The 15022-nt window shown below is 43.2% G+C and overlaps 1 protein-coding gene across 3 annotated transcripts in view; it reads left to right on the top strand.

The window, feature by feature from the left end:
• IRAG2 (inositol 1,4,5-triphosphate receptor associated 2) overlaps nt 1-15022 on the top strand; it is a 53224-nt gene that overhangs the window by 11062 nt on the left and 27140 nt on the right. For all 3 annotated transcript variants that reach the window (XR_012691465.1, XM_075210755.1, XM_075210756.1), the window contains exons 10-23: nt 768-845; nt 992-1048; nt 1534-1593; nt 4040-4104; nt 4199-4304; nt 4386-4526; nt 4753-4854; nt 5553-5716; nt 9821-9935; nt 10763-10925; nt 12156-12196; nt 12300-12362; nt 12680-12788; nt 14298-14448. Coding sequence is in view for 2 of the 3 variants with exons in the window: in XM_075210755.1 (XP_075066856.1) it covers nt 768-845; nt 992-1048; nt 1534-1593; nt 4040-4104; nt 4199-4304; nt 4386-4526; nt 4753-4854; nt 5553-5716; nt 9821-9935; nt 10763-10925; nt 12156-12196; nt 12300-12362; nt 12680-12788; nt 14298-14448 (1415 nt within the window). In the remaining variant the exon portion in view is untranslated. The remainder of the gene's footprint in view (nt 1-767; nt 846-991; nt 1049-1533; nt 1594-4039; nt 4105-4198; nt 4305-4385; nt 4527-4752; nt 4855-5552; nt 5717-9820; nt 9936-10762; nt 10926-12155; nt 12197-12299; nt 12363-12679; nt 12789-14297; nt 14449-15022) is intronic.

The following is a 15022-nucleotide window of genomic DNA, read 5'->3' as shown; positions in this document are numbered from 1 at the left end:
TCCGCTATGTATCGACTGAGCGTAGTAACATTCGCCAGCAGTGATTGGCTGTGAGAGTCTGGAGAACGCTCAGCGGACAATCAAACTTCTAATGAGAATAAAGAGATTGGGATTCTGGAATCCAGGAGATTCAGCCGCTGTTCCAGGACTGTTCCAGCGTTGCTTTTGGCTGATTAAAAAATGTCTACAGTCTCTGTAATAGTCACATAATACACAATAACTACAGAATAGGCTCCTCTTACAGACCTGGCTGAGTTCTGGGAGGGGGGGTGTGAGCGCAAGGATCAATCTTGAGGTGCAACTGAAAGGTAGTGACTTGTGATTGGTTCTTTCTCTCACCCCCTACAACTCCACCGTCATTATAAAGTGACAAACTACATTAACTTGTCAGTTATGGATTACAGAACAGGGGGGCCCGTAGAAGTGTCTGCATGCAGGGGCCCCCGGGCTCAGACTAGTAGAAGGAGCGAGTTGGTAAAATCTTCTTAGTAGATGTTTCCTCCGTTCCTTTTTAGTTGGTCTTTCCATGAAGCGTTCAGGTTTCTGTTAGACGTCCACTCATGACATGTATAGAAGTCTGCACATAGCTGGTAGTTCGCACTGAGAATACACATCTGCTATTTTAAACAATAGCTAACACGTAATAAGTGTCACCCAGCAGTGTCCTGTAAGAAATGATGGGGAGAGGTAATGGGGGATTTTCAGGGTGTTCTGAATTTCCTGACCTGATCTCTTCTGTGTAAATCTGGTTTATTTCTCATCCACAGAACACAAGGAACACGCTGGAAGTGGAAGAGGTCAGAAAGACATTGTCTGAGGTCACCGATAAATCCGCAAATCTCCAGGTAACGTCCAGCTTTAGTGTCATTGGTTTAGAAGGTTAGGAGACCCTCACATCATGTTTTATCCTTCCTTATTGGAGTCTATAAATCACATTTTGTTGTATCTGTATCCTGACCTCTTCATGTTTATCTTTAATGTTTTCCTCCAGCTGCAGTTGAAGGAGTTTGAAAGCGCTTTACAAAAGAAGGACGCCGGACTGTTGGTGGTTTGTCCCTGTCTTTGTTTTAGATGGTAGCGTAATGGACGTGGGAGATAAATTAGTCTTTATTGGGCTATTACGGTACTACCTGAGCCGCCTCATTGACCGTCGCCAATGTTGGAACGAACGTTCATGAATTCAACCCATCGATTTTTCTAGGAACAAGTGACCTCTTTGATGCACTTTACTAATGTCCATCAGACGACTTTTAGACTGCAGGGTGCCCCTAACATCTGTGTGTTGGGCCTCACCTCACTACCTGCTATTCTTTGTACTTTATAAAGTAATAATTATAGAAGATGTAATCTCAGCAGCTGCAAAATTAGGTCTAAAGTATGTCTTTGCAAGATCAATGTGCTGCTGGACTCTCAGAGCCCCCTGTTCCTTATGTCCCGGACTCTTATGTCAACCCCCCATAGTGGTATTTACTGAGCTGCAAAATTGTTTGGTGTTTTTTAATTTATTTTTCTGTGCATGTTTGTGTTTTGCAGAAAGATCTCTATGTTGAAGAGCTAAAGTCCACAGTGATGGAGTATAGTTCTGTCATTGAGGTAATGGCAAGTTAGTGTGTGTGCGTGTATATTATATTATAGGTGTATGCGAAGTTAACAGGAGCCAGGGGGACAGGAGTGAACGTGTTGATAGAACATGCAGAGGGGGTTAGTATCGGGTGGCCGTAGGGCCTATGTGGTGGTCGAGTACTGATGGGAATCCTTCCCTTACCTTGTCCTCCAGACACGAGTCAGGTTCTTTTCTGTTCGGATATCCGGTGGTCAGGAGATAAATACTTCAATGAAAGGGACAAGGATTGGTCAAACAACTTGGGTTTATTGAGAATGCGGTAAGGATAGTTTCGGTAAGACACCGCGCCAATGACCCCTTCAGCTCAATAGTAATGACCAAATAATGCGTCTGATCAGCATAGAGCACAATAGCATTTAACATATAACATACACCTGGTGAGTATAAGGCAGAATAACGATAACATCTTCAATGCACATTGTCTAATAAGGCACACTGGTAATCACAGTTACTACTTTCACGTTAACAATATCTGACTGGTGATGATGCAAAAACCATCAATAATAACCCATCAAGACTCTTACGGTCACTACCGCACCCACTAGAGGGCTACTTCTTATTCAGGTGTTTGGGGTACCGTGCTATTCCCTATGGGTCAGGCGCCCCACTTTTAGCATCTACTGCTGAGTTAACTTGAATTGCAGCGGTACCACTAACACTGAATGTCACACCTTCAATATTAATAAATCAATTCTTAGGTAAATCACATAACATTAACATCATCTAAAACATTTGGTACACCAATATTATCCCCGGTAACGTTACCATATTTTTCCACTCAGTCCTGGGCTGACCTGTGCACAGGAATTTGGAAGTGTTCCAATGTCCTGCAGAAGTTTCCATCAAGGGTTAAGTATTCTAGTAGAAAGCAGGGCTGTTGCTCATTTCAGCCACAAGATGGCACTGTTCTCTCAACAGTCAATGAATCTCTATCAGCACATGTGCTCTGCAACAGGGTATGATGTCCAGATATCAGCACACACACAGGATATAGGTGAAACGACCGTCTTAATTGTTCCCTGCAGCCTGTGCAAAGGTATGATCCGGGGGAAAAGCCCTCACAATCCTTCCTTGTACAAGAATGCAATGTCAGTTTTGGATAGATTCTCTCATCACTCTTCCCTCTGACACTGGGGTGTGTGCAGTACACTGCAGGCTAAGGGTTTTACCTTGAGACGTTTCTGCAGTTAGTGGAGACTGTCTTTGGCACCCCGCTGCGTGTCCCCAGCTGTTCTCCGTCCGCTTTGCTGGCAATGTCACAGTTCTGGCAGCAGCTTATCTTCTCTCTGCTCGGCTGCACATCCTCCCCCTTGTTCCTTCTACCATGCTGCTCTCTCTCTCTCCTCCTTCCTGCACAACCTCTTCCTGTTACTTCCCCAGCCAATCAGGGCCTTCATCCTCCTCCTGTCAATCACTCCTGGGCACAAGTTTTCAGGAGCACAATTAACCACTTGTAGCCCTGCATTTTAAAAGCGTTTATGCACTCCTCTGTGCTGTTCAACAGGGCTTTGGGGTACCACACCTACAGTGAAGAGGTGGGTATTGAGAGAGCGCTTGAAATGTTGATTGTTGGAGTGAAGTCTTGCCGGGTGGGATAGGGAGTAACGTAAGTAGAGAGCAGCACAGGAGAAGTCTTGAGAGGGAGTGAGATGGTTATCAGAGAAGAGAGAGATGTATGAAGGACAGTAGATTGGTGCAGTGAATATAGAGCACCAAGAAAGGAAGATCAGCTCCACAGTGGCATGTAGCATGGATTGTAGAAGAGTGAAGGGAATGCCAGACAGGAGGAGGTTGCAGTAGTCAAGGTGGGAGATAATGAGAGAATGGATAAGTCTTAGAAATGTTCTGGGTTAGAAAGTGGTGTACTCTGAGTGAAGGAGGAGGCCATGAGAAAGCAGGATGGACTGGATGTGTGAAGTGAAGCTGATGAGGGAGTCGAGGATGACACCAATGGAGCGGGAACAGGGGAGATTGTGATATTGCCAACCATGAGGGAGACTAGAGGAGGGGTAGTGACATTAGTTGGTCTCCGTTTTGGTCATGTTGAGCGTTGGGTATTGTTGGGACATCCAAGTGGAGATGGCGGGAGGCAGTTGGACGCACAGGAGAAGGGGGGAGGAGATGTAGATTTGTGTATCGTTAGCATGAGGTTTTAGTGGAGGCTGAAGGATCTCATTAATTGAGAGGAGAGGGCCAAGAACAGAGCATTGAGGACCCCCAACAGATAGAGCAAGGGGTTGAGAGGATGTCCATAATAGACACTATATAAAAGAGTTTCATTCTATATTACATAGTATAACCCTTTCCTGGTTACTCTAGTATAGAAAACGACATTGACTGGCACTTGCAGTGTTTGTTAAATACAAAAATGTATTTATTAGAAACTGGTCTCTTCATTTCCTATTAACTTCCCAGAATTTGAGAATTGAGAAGACTAAGCTAGAAAACAATCTGCAGCAAATGGAACATGAACTTCTGTCGTAAGTAAACCGGTCTTATATGCTGAAGATATGTAATATGTGTGTGATGGACCAAAGAGCTCTTCTGATGTCCACCCTTGAATCTCCTTTCCAGGAACGGTATTAGTTCCCCGATTACCTATAAGTTGAACCGCGTCGGTGTAAACGGATGCCTAAACTCCTTGCACACGGAACTGGAATTTGCGCAGCATTCACCAGAGGTATTTATAACTGGTCTATTTGGACTGTGCTTGTAGCCGTAACCCTTCTAGATGCCTCCTGAGCCATTGCTGTGTGACCAGGTTCCCACCGCTGACTGGGTCTTCCCCTTGGGACGAACGTCCTCTCTGGACATCACTTTGGATCGCGAGGTCTTATTGTTGCTCCAAGGTCCCGGACATGAACAAGTGGTTGCAGAGTTTAAAGCCATTCTGCAAACGCTGGTGAGAGAGATTTATTGACCTTTGGGGTTGACGTTGGGGAATATTAAACATCATCATCAGCTCCTAGATGTTGATTCTTTTAAGGTCTAGATCACATGAATACAGTTTTGTTTTAATAGTTTCAGATGGTCTTTAGTTCCTAGTGGTTTCATAGACAATGTGCCTCATACCTCAGTTACCTCACTACCTCTTCTGTAGCTTCAGATCTTGATTTTGCCCTTTACAGCAGGAAGACACCTGTGTAATGGCCGAGCACGTGTTGTTGTCGTTACAACGCCTGACTGAGTCTGAAATTGACGTGAAAGACTTATCTGGGAAGATGCTGGAGGTGCGTAGATGATAGAACCTGTGTTTCTGGGGGAAATCTGGGATTTAGTGCGAACTCGCTACGTATAGGATGAATTCGTCACAACAGAGACCACCAGCCAGTCATTATCCGGGAACACCTGGGTGGAATGTTGATGTTTTAATTTGTATGTTTAGGATACAGTAATATAAATAACATTATAGCAAATTTTTAATCATCATTTATAATAGGGATGTAGCACTAGGAGAACATTTTAGTAAGTGCATTTACAGTTTCAAAATCTCAATTTCTACTTAACTCAAGTTGTCTTGAGCAGAGTAATTGAACGTTATTTTAACTGCGTCTCTGTGTTCCGTGAATAAACATCAGACGTTTTAATGTTGTAGGGGGACTGTAAAATCTGCAGATGGGAGTTTAGATGCTTCTGTAGTAAGATTTATTTTTGTTTATATTTATTACGTATTCTGCAGCTGTGTTTAAAGAGAAAATTGTAATCGGAAATATGGAGCGTAGATATACCCCCTCTCCCCCCACCCCCCTGCCCCCCATCCACTATAATCTGAAACACAGGGTTTAAAGTTCTTTAACTTTAAGCAAATCCTAAGTACTACACAATAAAATTTGTTTTTCTGTGACTGTATCTACAGAACCTGATTAATAACTGAACAGTATAAATGTTAGGTTTGATTTCCGGTCTGTTCGTTGTATCCCGATATCAGATCATAAAAGCCGATTTGAAGGAAAAGAGGAGAAATTGGGAGGAGAAGCTGAAACAGTTGGACAAACACAAGGACTCGGTGGACCGAGAGTTTGTGAGGATGTCGGGGAACATGCGTAGGATGAAGACGGAGCAGCTGCACCTGAAGAAGGAGCTTTCCACCAGGTATGTGGCCGGTATCTGGGACCTGTGTCCGAGGGACAGTCTTGGAGAATTATCGGTCAGCTGGATGATATTGTCCTCTGTGTCTTGTGTGTTGGGGTTTAGGTGGAGAGAACTGTTCATCCAAGTGGTGACTGGTTTACGACGTAGGTTCTGCACCCCAACACTTTGCCGTACATTTATAAACTGATCACAAGCCCAAAAATGAGTCTGTAGAAAGTGAGAGGGGCGTAGCTGATCCACCCAACTGTTGATGTCCTCACACTCTACCCTGTCATTATCTCGCCTGTACCCCGAAATAAGAGACTTTATTATGGTAAAAAAGTCTCAGCTTTAGTATATTTGTATTAAAATATGAAATGAAGGCAAAAAACCTTTGCCTTCAGGAATCGGCACCTCATGAATATTGGTCTGGCCTCATGAATATTGGTCTGGCCGGGCTTCAGTTATAGTCTGGATACTAGTACAGCCCACAAAATGGCTGCGTTCACTCTGCATGGTCCACTTTGTCTTTTGATTCACAAATAAATGTATTACTGATGTGAGAGTCCGGTTTGAAGTTTTACTACTGCCTGGCGTCATGAGTTCGATTCCCGCTCAGAAGTGCTAACCACTTAGCCACCATTCTGCCCCAATATATTATATGTATTTTATTTAGGGTCTTTATACACATTGTTTACTTTACATCTCATAAGGCACTGGAATATAAATAACTTGAACTACTGTAGTAGGTAAATTTTAAGCTCACTTGTCTCAGAAGCTGACGCTCATTAGCTTTCCTTCCGACCTTCCTTCCGACCTTCCTTCCGACCTTCCTTCCGAAATTGCCACCACTCTGTGTTGCCCATACACCTCATGGGGTTCACTTTTATATTGGAGCTGTTTAGAATGTGCACACATCTTCTGGCTGCAGTTTTATACTTTGTAGTGGGGGCAAAATTATGTCTCTCTGCACTGTGACCTTTATCTTCTACTGATATGACCAAACCTGTCAGCCAAACGCCAGGAGGAACTCTTTTCATTCTCTGACAACTCTGATTGTAAACCATCTCGCCCCACCCAGGGGCTGTATTTACTAATGTAAGACCCTCTGTATATCCCCCTTACATGCTCAGTTGCCATTTATTATTTGTTTATATATATCGCCACCTTATTACTTCTCTGTAGGACACGATCCGTTCTGTGGTTGAGGGTGTACGATAGATTGAAGGATCAGTCACAGTAGTCACTCAGGCTCTTTTCAATTGTCTGATTAAACCTTCACCTTATGTACCGTATAAAGTGCAAATGCACCGTGATTCAACACAGATTCCTGGGATGAATGAAGATTCCATAGATGTAAACAAAGTAACTTCCTGTTTACGGAATTATTTTTTTATATTCTGTTGTGATTCATATATTAAACACTTTATTTGCAGCAGATGCACCGTCCACTTTCTACCAGTGATTGTGAAACAAATGTGTTATGTTACTCGGAAGTCGAGGTATTTTTGGGAAGTGTTAATAAAAACACTAAAATATCATCGTAACCACCCTTGCAAGTGCTATATACATATAATTCTTCATACCAAGGATGTTTTCAGAAATGTGTTTACAAACTGCTGCACAAAATACAGCAATGCCCAGAAACCTTTCTCTTGTAGTTTGAGTGATCTACTGACGAATGTTGTGAGGTTTCCTATTTGTACTTACCCATGGCAAATGATTTACAGACTTCTAAGCCAAGCTCTTAATATCCTGCCTTGTAAGGCGAGAGACTTCTTAAATGTGAATTTCTGGGCAAATTTTACAGGTTGGAGATTTGTCCTGGGGGATTCGTGTGTCTGTGTTTACAGAATTCATTATGTGCATGTAAATATATCACTTAGTCAGTGGAGTTTAACAGAGGACTCGGGGTCCTGTTATCATGTTTAAGCCTTTAATTTATTATCTTGTCTGTGTCTTCCTGTAACTTTCACATATAATTTATTTTCTTTCGCTCTCCTTTCTGTTGGACTTCAGTCCTGTCTGATCTTATTAAGCAGTGTTCATATTTTGTGCCCTGGGATAGAACCTACATCTTCTGTTCTCTGCGTTGGATACAATGTTACCAGAGGCAGCTCTGTGTCTCCCAGTGCAGGAAATACATCTGTATCGTGATCTGCACAGGAGCTAGTAAGAGACACGTTTATTTAATTAAAGCTACAGGAGGCAGGAACCAGCCAGTAAACTGTCCTCTGAGGGTGGAAGGACCCTTTTATGATCTGAACAGCTGAGTTTGTTTCTAGCTTGACCACAGGCACAAGGGGTCGGGCTGCGTTACCGTTCTACTGCATTCCGCTGGCAGGGTGTGCTGGTACTTGTAGTTCCACAGGAGCTGGGTTGCCTGTGTCTGCTCTCTTGTAATCTACAGGAAATGTGTACTGAGCAGTTAAAACACACAGATATGCTCCGCAGGGTATATATTGATCACTGTGCGAAACATGTTAAATGTTTTCTATTTTAGAAGTATTCAGTCTAGTGAGGGTAACTGCATGTTGTGTGCTATTGGCAACGCGTTTCACTAGTAATCAATTGTATAAGTCTCTCCTGAGATTTGCATTTTAAGTTTGCAGTCCCTCTGCATCATTTCCACGGAATACATGATTCCTGCAAAGGCCAGAACGTGGAATTTATTCTATAGGGTTGTATTTGAATAAACTCTGGAAAAGCTATAGATCATTTATTTTTATTTTATTTTTTTGTTACATGTATTTTTGTCATGGAAAATGAGTGAATATCTGGGCCAGTCCATCACCTTTTATAGGTTTGTGAGGTTTGCTTCTGAGACGTTGCAGATCTCTGGAGACATTTAAAGAGCAAACGCACGAGTTCCAGAAGACTAATCTCATTGTTTGGTTCCCCACATTCGGGGGGAGAGATTCCACATTCTGGGCGCTGTAGCAGCTGTGGGTGATGCCAGCAGACAGTGGCCACAGATATTGGTACATATACGGACATCCTATATTTGCCACAGACTTATCCGCACCCCAAAATCATTTCTGCTCTTTGCAGCAGATTTTGAGATGTCCTTCTACCCTATAGAACTATCAGCAGGTTCATGTGTCTTTGGCGCTGAGCACCAACAATCGCCCCCTCTGACTAAATATGGCCACTGTGCTGTCGCTCCTCGATAGCCTTGCGATGAGGCTTCTGTAACAGAGCAGACACAGAATGACTGACCTATTGACAGTCTTGCTGTGGAGAAATGCACAGTGTGGATTGATGTATTTATAAACGAGGAAGGATCCAATGATGTCACAGCAGCTCAAATTACTGCAGCTTTGATGTGGAGTAATCTATATTTAACTCTAGATTCCTGTGGGGTTCCCTTAAGTAATGTCGTAACATGGCGGACCAGCTATAGTAGTAGTAAACTTGTCGGTTCATTAGGAACCGAAATCTCGCAGGTCACTGATGTTTCATTTTGGTGAGTGATTCAACTTGGTGGCACAGTGGTTAACATTGCTGCCTCACACGCTGCAGTCATTGGTTCAATTTCTGACTAGGACCCTATCTGTGTGGAGCTAGTATGTTCTCCCCGTGTTTGCGTGGATTTCCTCCCACAGTCCTGACATACTGGTAGGTTAATTGGCTGCTGAAAAAATTAGCACTAGTGTATGTGTTAGGGAATTTAGACTGTAAGCTCCAGTGGGACAGGGACTGATGTGAGTGAGTTCTCTGTACAGCGCTACGGAATTGGAGGCGCTATATAAATATACGATGATGAAAATGAAATTGGCTGCTGTACAGTCTCGGCCAACTGCCTATGCACTTACTGGGTTTTTTAGGTTTAAATTTGTTCTATCTGGCCCTGCAGAGATTACTGGCTCCTTACAAATGACTGATCATCTGCAAATGTTTTGTGTCCCCTCATTAGTGGTGGTCATTAGTAGCAGTCTTTTGTGGATATTTTCTGTGTGGCCATTGAGAGATGTAGTATTTATCCGACGTCTGTATACATCAGTTCAGTGGTTGTGAGAGGGGAACAATAATCTAGGCAGGTGCATGGGCTCCCCCCCCCCCCCCCCTCCTCCGCCTCCTCTTTAACAAAATGTCATTGACTTGTGGTTTCCACTCATTCAATAGACTTCATGAGCTGGAAGCAGCCAGACAGCAGCAAGAGGAAGTAGAGGAACGAGCCAACAGCGCCATCACCCAGCTCCACCAATCTGCCAAGCAGCAGGAGGATCTGACCCAGCTGGTAACCATGTCCCCTCTCCCCCCATCCTTGTGTGTTTGTGTCCCTCTGGGGGGGATGGTGTGGGCACCGGGAGAGGGTCCTCTGTGGCTACATCTGTCTGACCGGGCAGAGGCTATAGGACAATTGGCATCACCCAAAAACATTCTCATCTTCCTGCTGCCGCACTAGAAAACTTTTGTGGCAACTTCATGAAAAAGTCTCTGCATAAAACCCCTGAAACATTTACTGGAGATCTGCAGCCTCCGGCAGCGTTCACTCTGCACAGTCCATGAACATGACTGGTTGGTGTGTGTGTGTGTGTGTGTGTGTGACCTCTCTGCTGGTTGGTGTGTGTGTGTGTGTGTGTGTGACCTCTCTGCTGGTTGGTGTGTGTGTGTGTGTGTGTGTGTGTGTGTGTGTGACCTCTCTGCTGGTTGTGTGTGTGTGTGTGAGACCTCTCTGCTGGTTGTGTGTGTGTGAGACCTCTCTGCTGGTTGTGTGTGTGTGTGTGTGTGTGTGAGACCTCTCTGCTGGTTGTGTGTGTGTGTGTGAGACCTCTCTGCTGGTTGTGTGTGTGTGTGTGAGACCTCTCTGCTGGTTGTGTGTGTGTGTGTGAGACCTCTCTGCTGGTTGTGTGTGTGTGTGTGAGACCTCTCTGCTGGTTGTGTGTGTGTGTGTGAGACCTCTCTGCTGGTTGTGTGTGTGTGTGTGAGACCTCTCTGCTGGTTGTGTGTGTGTGTGAGACCTCTCTGCTGGTTGTGTAGCTCTAATGCAGAAGTTAAGATTGTAACTATACAACTTCCTTATTGCACACACTGAAATGTTTTAATGCTGGTTCATGACTCCAGGTTGCTGAGCTGCAGGACGCCCTCCTCGCTGTGCGGACAGAGGCAGTGTCCTTGGGAGGCAAATTAGAGGAAGCGGAGAGTCAACAGCATCAACTCCAAGCTGCAATTAACCTGTTAACCAGCGATTGTCAGAGCAGAGACCTGGAGGTGAAGGAGAAGCAGGGTGAGTGTCTCTTACTATCCACCCCCCCCCCTCCTGTGCACTGAACAAAAGATTTGTTTAGGTTTAGGATTGTGTATGAAAGTTTGACCTCTTTGTATCGGAGAGATTTTAGTCCATCTGGTGGCCCCACAACCAGTAAGATGATATTTGACACAATTTATTGTTAATGGCATACGGCCCACGACATGTATCTATAACCTACATAAAACCCTCTGCATTTGGACCGCCTGTATAAGGCAGATTAATGTAGTAACGTTTCTGTTGTGTATTTAAGCTACACAGTTACACGAGTGTTACAAAACATGGAACACAATTATTCCTGTAGAACACACTTTACGGCTATTTCATCCCTGGGGACTTTGTCGTTTCATGGAAACCTTGTGTAACGTTGTACATTATAACTGTTCTCTACTAGGTTTCTTTTACATTGAAGGTTTCCGTTCTCTTTGGAGACTTGTTTGGAGAATTTCCCTCCTGAAAGGGGCTCCTGTATCGGAAAACAAAATATTTCTCAAGCCTGAACTTCCATTTGTAAACTCTTCTTAGTCTTCAGCAATAACCGTTTAATTTCCCAAAGATAAGGTGTCCTTATCTCTGCTTATTTCTCCTAATAAACATCTGCTAATTAAGGTATCTCCTAACTACTCCAAAAATTGGCTTTAGCTGCAATTAAATTAGATGATGTGAAATCTCTACAGAATATTAGGTAAGATAAAAATGTTATCGTTGCAGAAACTGTTACTCGCACTTGTAAATTATGGAATTCTAGGAATGTCTTTTGATTGTCTTTGGTCGACCCTCTTCCTTCTAACCCTTGTTCTCCCCCATTGTGGTAGCACCTTTTGGGTATTCGTGGCTGTTGAGTAAATAGATTTGACCACCAGAGCCACAAAAAACTGTAACTTTGTTATTCCGAAGAGAACTTGTAACGAACACGTGTGCCCCAAATAACCTGACCGTGTCATATGTAGAATGTTTCTTGAAGTACGTTTAAAGTGTGACCCTCTTTACTTTCTATAGAAGCGGAGGGATAGTTGCGTCATTTTATCGCCAAAATGTTTAGTAATGCGTTGAGCGTTAGTTCTGGTTTTCAAGATTTACATTTAATTAATTGTATTTGGTGCAAGTTGCATGAGGGTATTTACAAAACCCCCAATGCAAGTTACCAGAAGGTGGACACCTCTTTTCAAATGGCTTTCTGCATCTTTTACTTTTTTTTTCTCTTTGCAGACACTATTAAATTGCTGCAAAACAAATTATTTAATTATCAGGTAAATATAATCAATTTGTTTCTGATGTTTGTACGTCTTTGTTAGTCAGCATTGATAGTAAATATATATAAATGTCTTTTCCATCTCCCCTTTCTCTGATTAGGGGTGTCCGGAAGGGACTGCGGACGGTGGTCCGGCTCAGCAGCTCTCTGCACATGAACAGGAGGTGGGTGTGTGGATGACGGATCTGCTCTAAGTGCTGAGTGCGATCCGCGTTTGATGAAATATAAACAGACCTCACTCTTGTCAAAACTTTCAGTAAACGAATCCGTCTGCAGGATTATCCCAAGAAGGTTCTTTCGTAAATGTACTAAATAAATTGGTGACTTGTACAGCCTGGAGCAGCTGGGATAGGATCAGATAACTGGCTTCCCTTCAATAAACAGGGAGAGTGAAGCAAGGATACCTCACGGGGTTTGTCAGGGGGGCGTTCACAGCATAAATATTTGCCAATGTATAAATATTTTCTGTTCCCTATTTCAGAGAAGTTGCATTTGTGAGAGATTTGGTCTCCAAGAAACTGTCCGGTTATCGGGACCTCACAAGACCTCGCCCAGTGCAGACCCTCTCTGCGGATACATAACGTTATTAGGTAATGGTCACTACTGTCCGGGGTGGGAAATCCGTGGATTGAATATGTAACGTTTCCTGCGATGAAGACAGGAGGACGGATAGTTTTAATGATTTAACACAGATCCCATAGAAAAGTGCATAGAGATGAACGTGGCCACAATTTGCTTCGTTTGTTAAGACGATTTATCTGGCATTAGATGGGCTGAGTCAATGAGCAGATTGCAACAGATCTTTTTCCACATAATTGTTACATCAGCTGTTTATATAGAGCCGCTAATTCCGCTATACAGCGCTATCTCTATGGTTTCACCACTGGATGAAATATTTCACTTATTGTATGGACTCGGATGGGAGATTAGGTAGCCCGCACACAGCATAGTGTGATACTTGGGTATGATAATTTGGCCAAATGATCTCATTGCAAGAAGGGGGAGAGGTGCTCATCAGCCAACCAGATCTCTCAGCCTCCAATCGGATCCAACATCCAATCAGATCTCTATGACCACACAACCTATTTGGCTGACAATATCAAGGGATCGGGCTGCGTGATCAGCGAGTATATTTGGCACAAATAAATAATATGTTTACTATGTGTCACTGAAGCATCACACAACCAAATCTGGAATTATGTTATTGTTAGATTTTGTCATAGATGCAGATGGGGGACACTTATGAAAGTGAGATAACAAATACATTTTTTGTTTTGTTTTATTTGAAAATGTTTTTCTTTTGTTTTTTTTATTCTGTATTTATTGAACTGGGCTTTTTCCTTTCGTTCCATCGTTGCAGCCTGTTGCGTTATCTCCAGGCCGACCTGTGACACTTTGTGACCTTGAACCATTTGTGCATTTGAGGAGAATCCGTAGACAGAACTCTGAAATTGCGCAGTCTCTGAACGCGCCTCTGGGACAGGCTGCTTAGCGCTGGCACCAGAACAGACACGTTTAATCCTTTTTCATATGTTATGATTAAAGTGAACAAACAAATTGCTTTTATGAGGTGATCGTCCCGTCTGTGTTTTGCCTTCACTGGCAGTTTCTGGAGTTTTGAAAGGCCGAGTGGGTGTGCGCTAATGTGTGAATACAGGCACAAGACGGTCAAAACATTTTGCCATTTGGCAAAACACCATTAAGTTTATGTTAATATTTTCTGCATAATCACTGATCATGTGATTGTATAAAATTATAACTCTCGAAATATTTAAGGGCAAATTTCTAATGTTACCACGTTAACCCCTTGTATTCTATTTGCTGCTTCCAGAGTATGTAGCGATGCAAAAATAATTAAACCTGCAGAGTCACCCTCCCCTCTGCAAACATGTAGTTATCTGAGGATTTTGTTTTATGATTTCCTGGATAATGTCAACATTATCCAATTTCTGCTATTATCCATGGCATATGTAAAGATGGTTGCACAACACACACACACACACACACACACACACACACACACACACACACACACTTTCCTGGAACTTCATTTAATTGCTTCTCTTGACCGACTTTATAACCTGTTCTGTTAATTTCAGACGCGCTCTCGTTGGAGGTCAGACAGCGTCGTCCTAATCAGAGGGCGAAGAATTGCCCAGCAACCAGGAGCCGCTGGAAACCTGACACTTCCATAGACCGAAAGCCGAGTGATATTGCAGCATCCGTGGAAACCTCGCTGATCCCAACCTGGTGAGTCTGCTGCGGACCTGAGCTTGTACCGGGGTGGGGGCCAGAGGACCACTCTGGGTATAAAAACATTCATCCTAGAGGGTAAAACTGGCTTCTGTTAGACAGATGTTTGCTGACTGGACACCCCCCAGTCTTTGTGGAGCCCCTGGGGGGGGGGGGGATTGAAAGCTGCAGTTTGATAAATACGAGTCTGCAAAACCAACAGTTCCAGATTGTCAATGTATCACTGCAGCGTTACAATGTCTCTTCAGACAGCACCATGAAAAAAGTTCTAGTGTAAAAGTATTTTGTCCGTAAGGACTAAATCTACCATGTAAACTTTAGCCTAGTGAGGGAAAAACTAGAACTCTGTTACTTTTGGAATATTTTTTATTTTATTTTTTTATGCTTTTAAACCTCTTGGCCTTTACTGAACTTACCAGAGTATAAAATTTTAGATGTCTGGAGATTCATTGTTTATGGATTTTTAAAATATTTTTATGATCATTATGTCTACTCTGTGATATCGAAATGAACGTAACCTTTAAGCAAATGAATTATTGGTGCAGATCTGGGTCTGTGTACACTTTGGCAG

Source organism: Mixophyes fleayi, chromosome 4, assembly GCF_038048845.1.
Source record: "Mixophyes fleayi isolate aMixFle1 chromosome 4, aMixFle1.hap1, whole genome shotgun sequence".
NCBI classification, from domain to species: domain Eukaryota; kingdom Metazoa; phylum Chordata; class Amphibia; order Anura; family Limnodynastidae; genus Mixophyes; species Mixophyes fleayi.
This window is presented reverse-complemented; position numbering and strand designations above follow the sequence as displayed.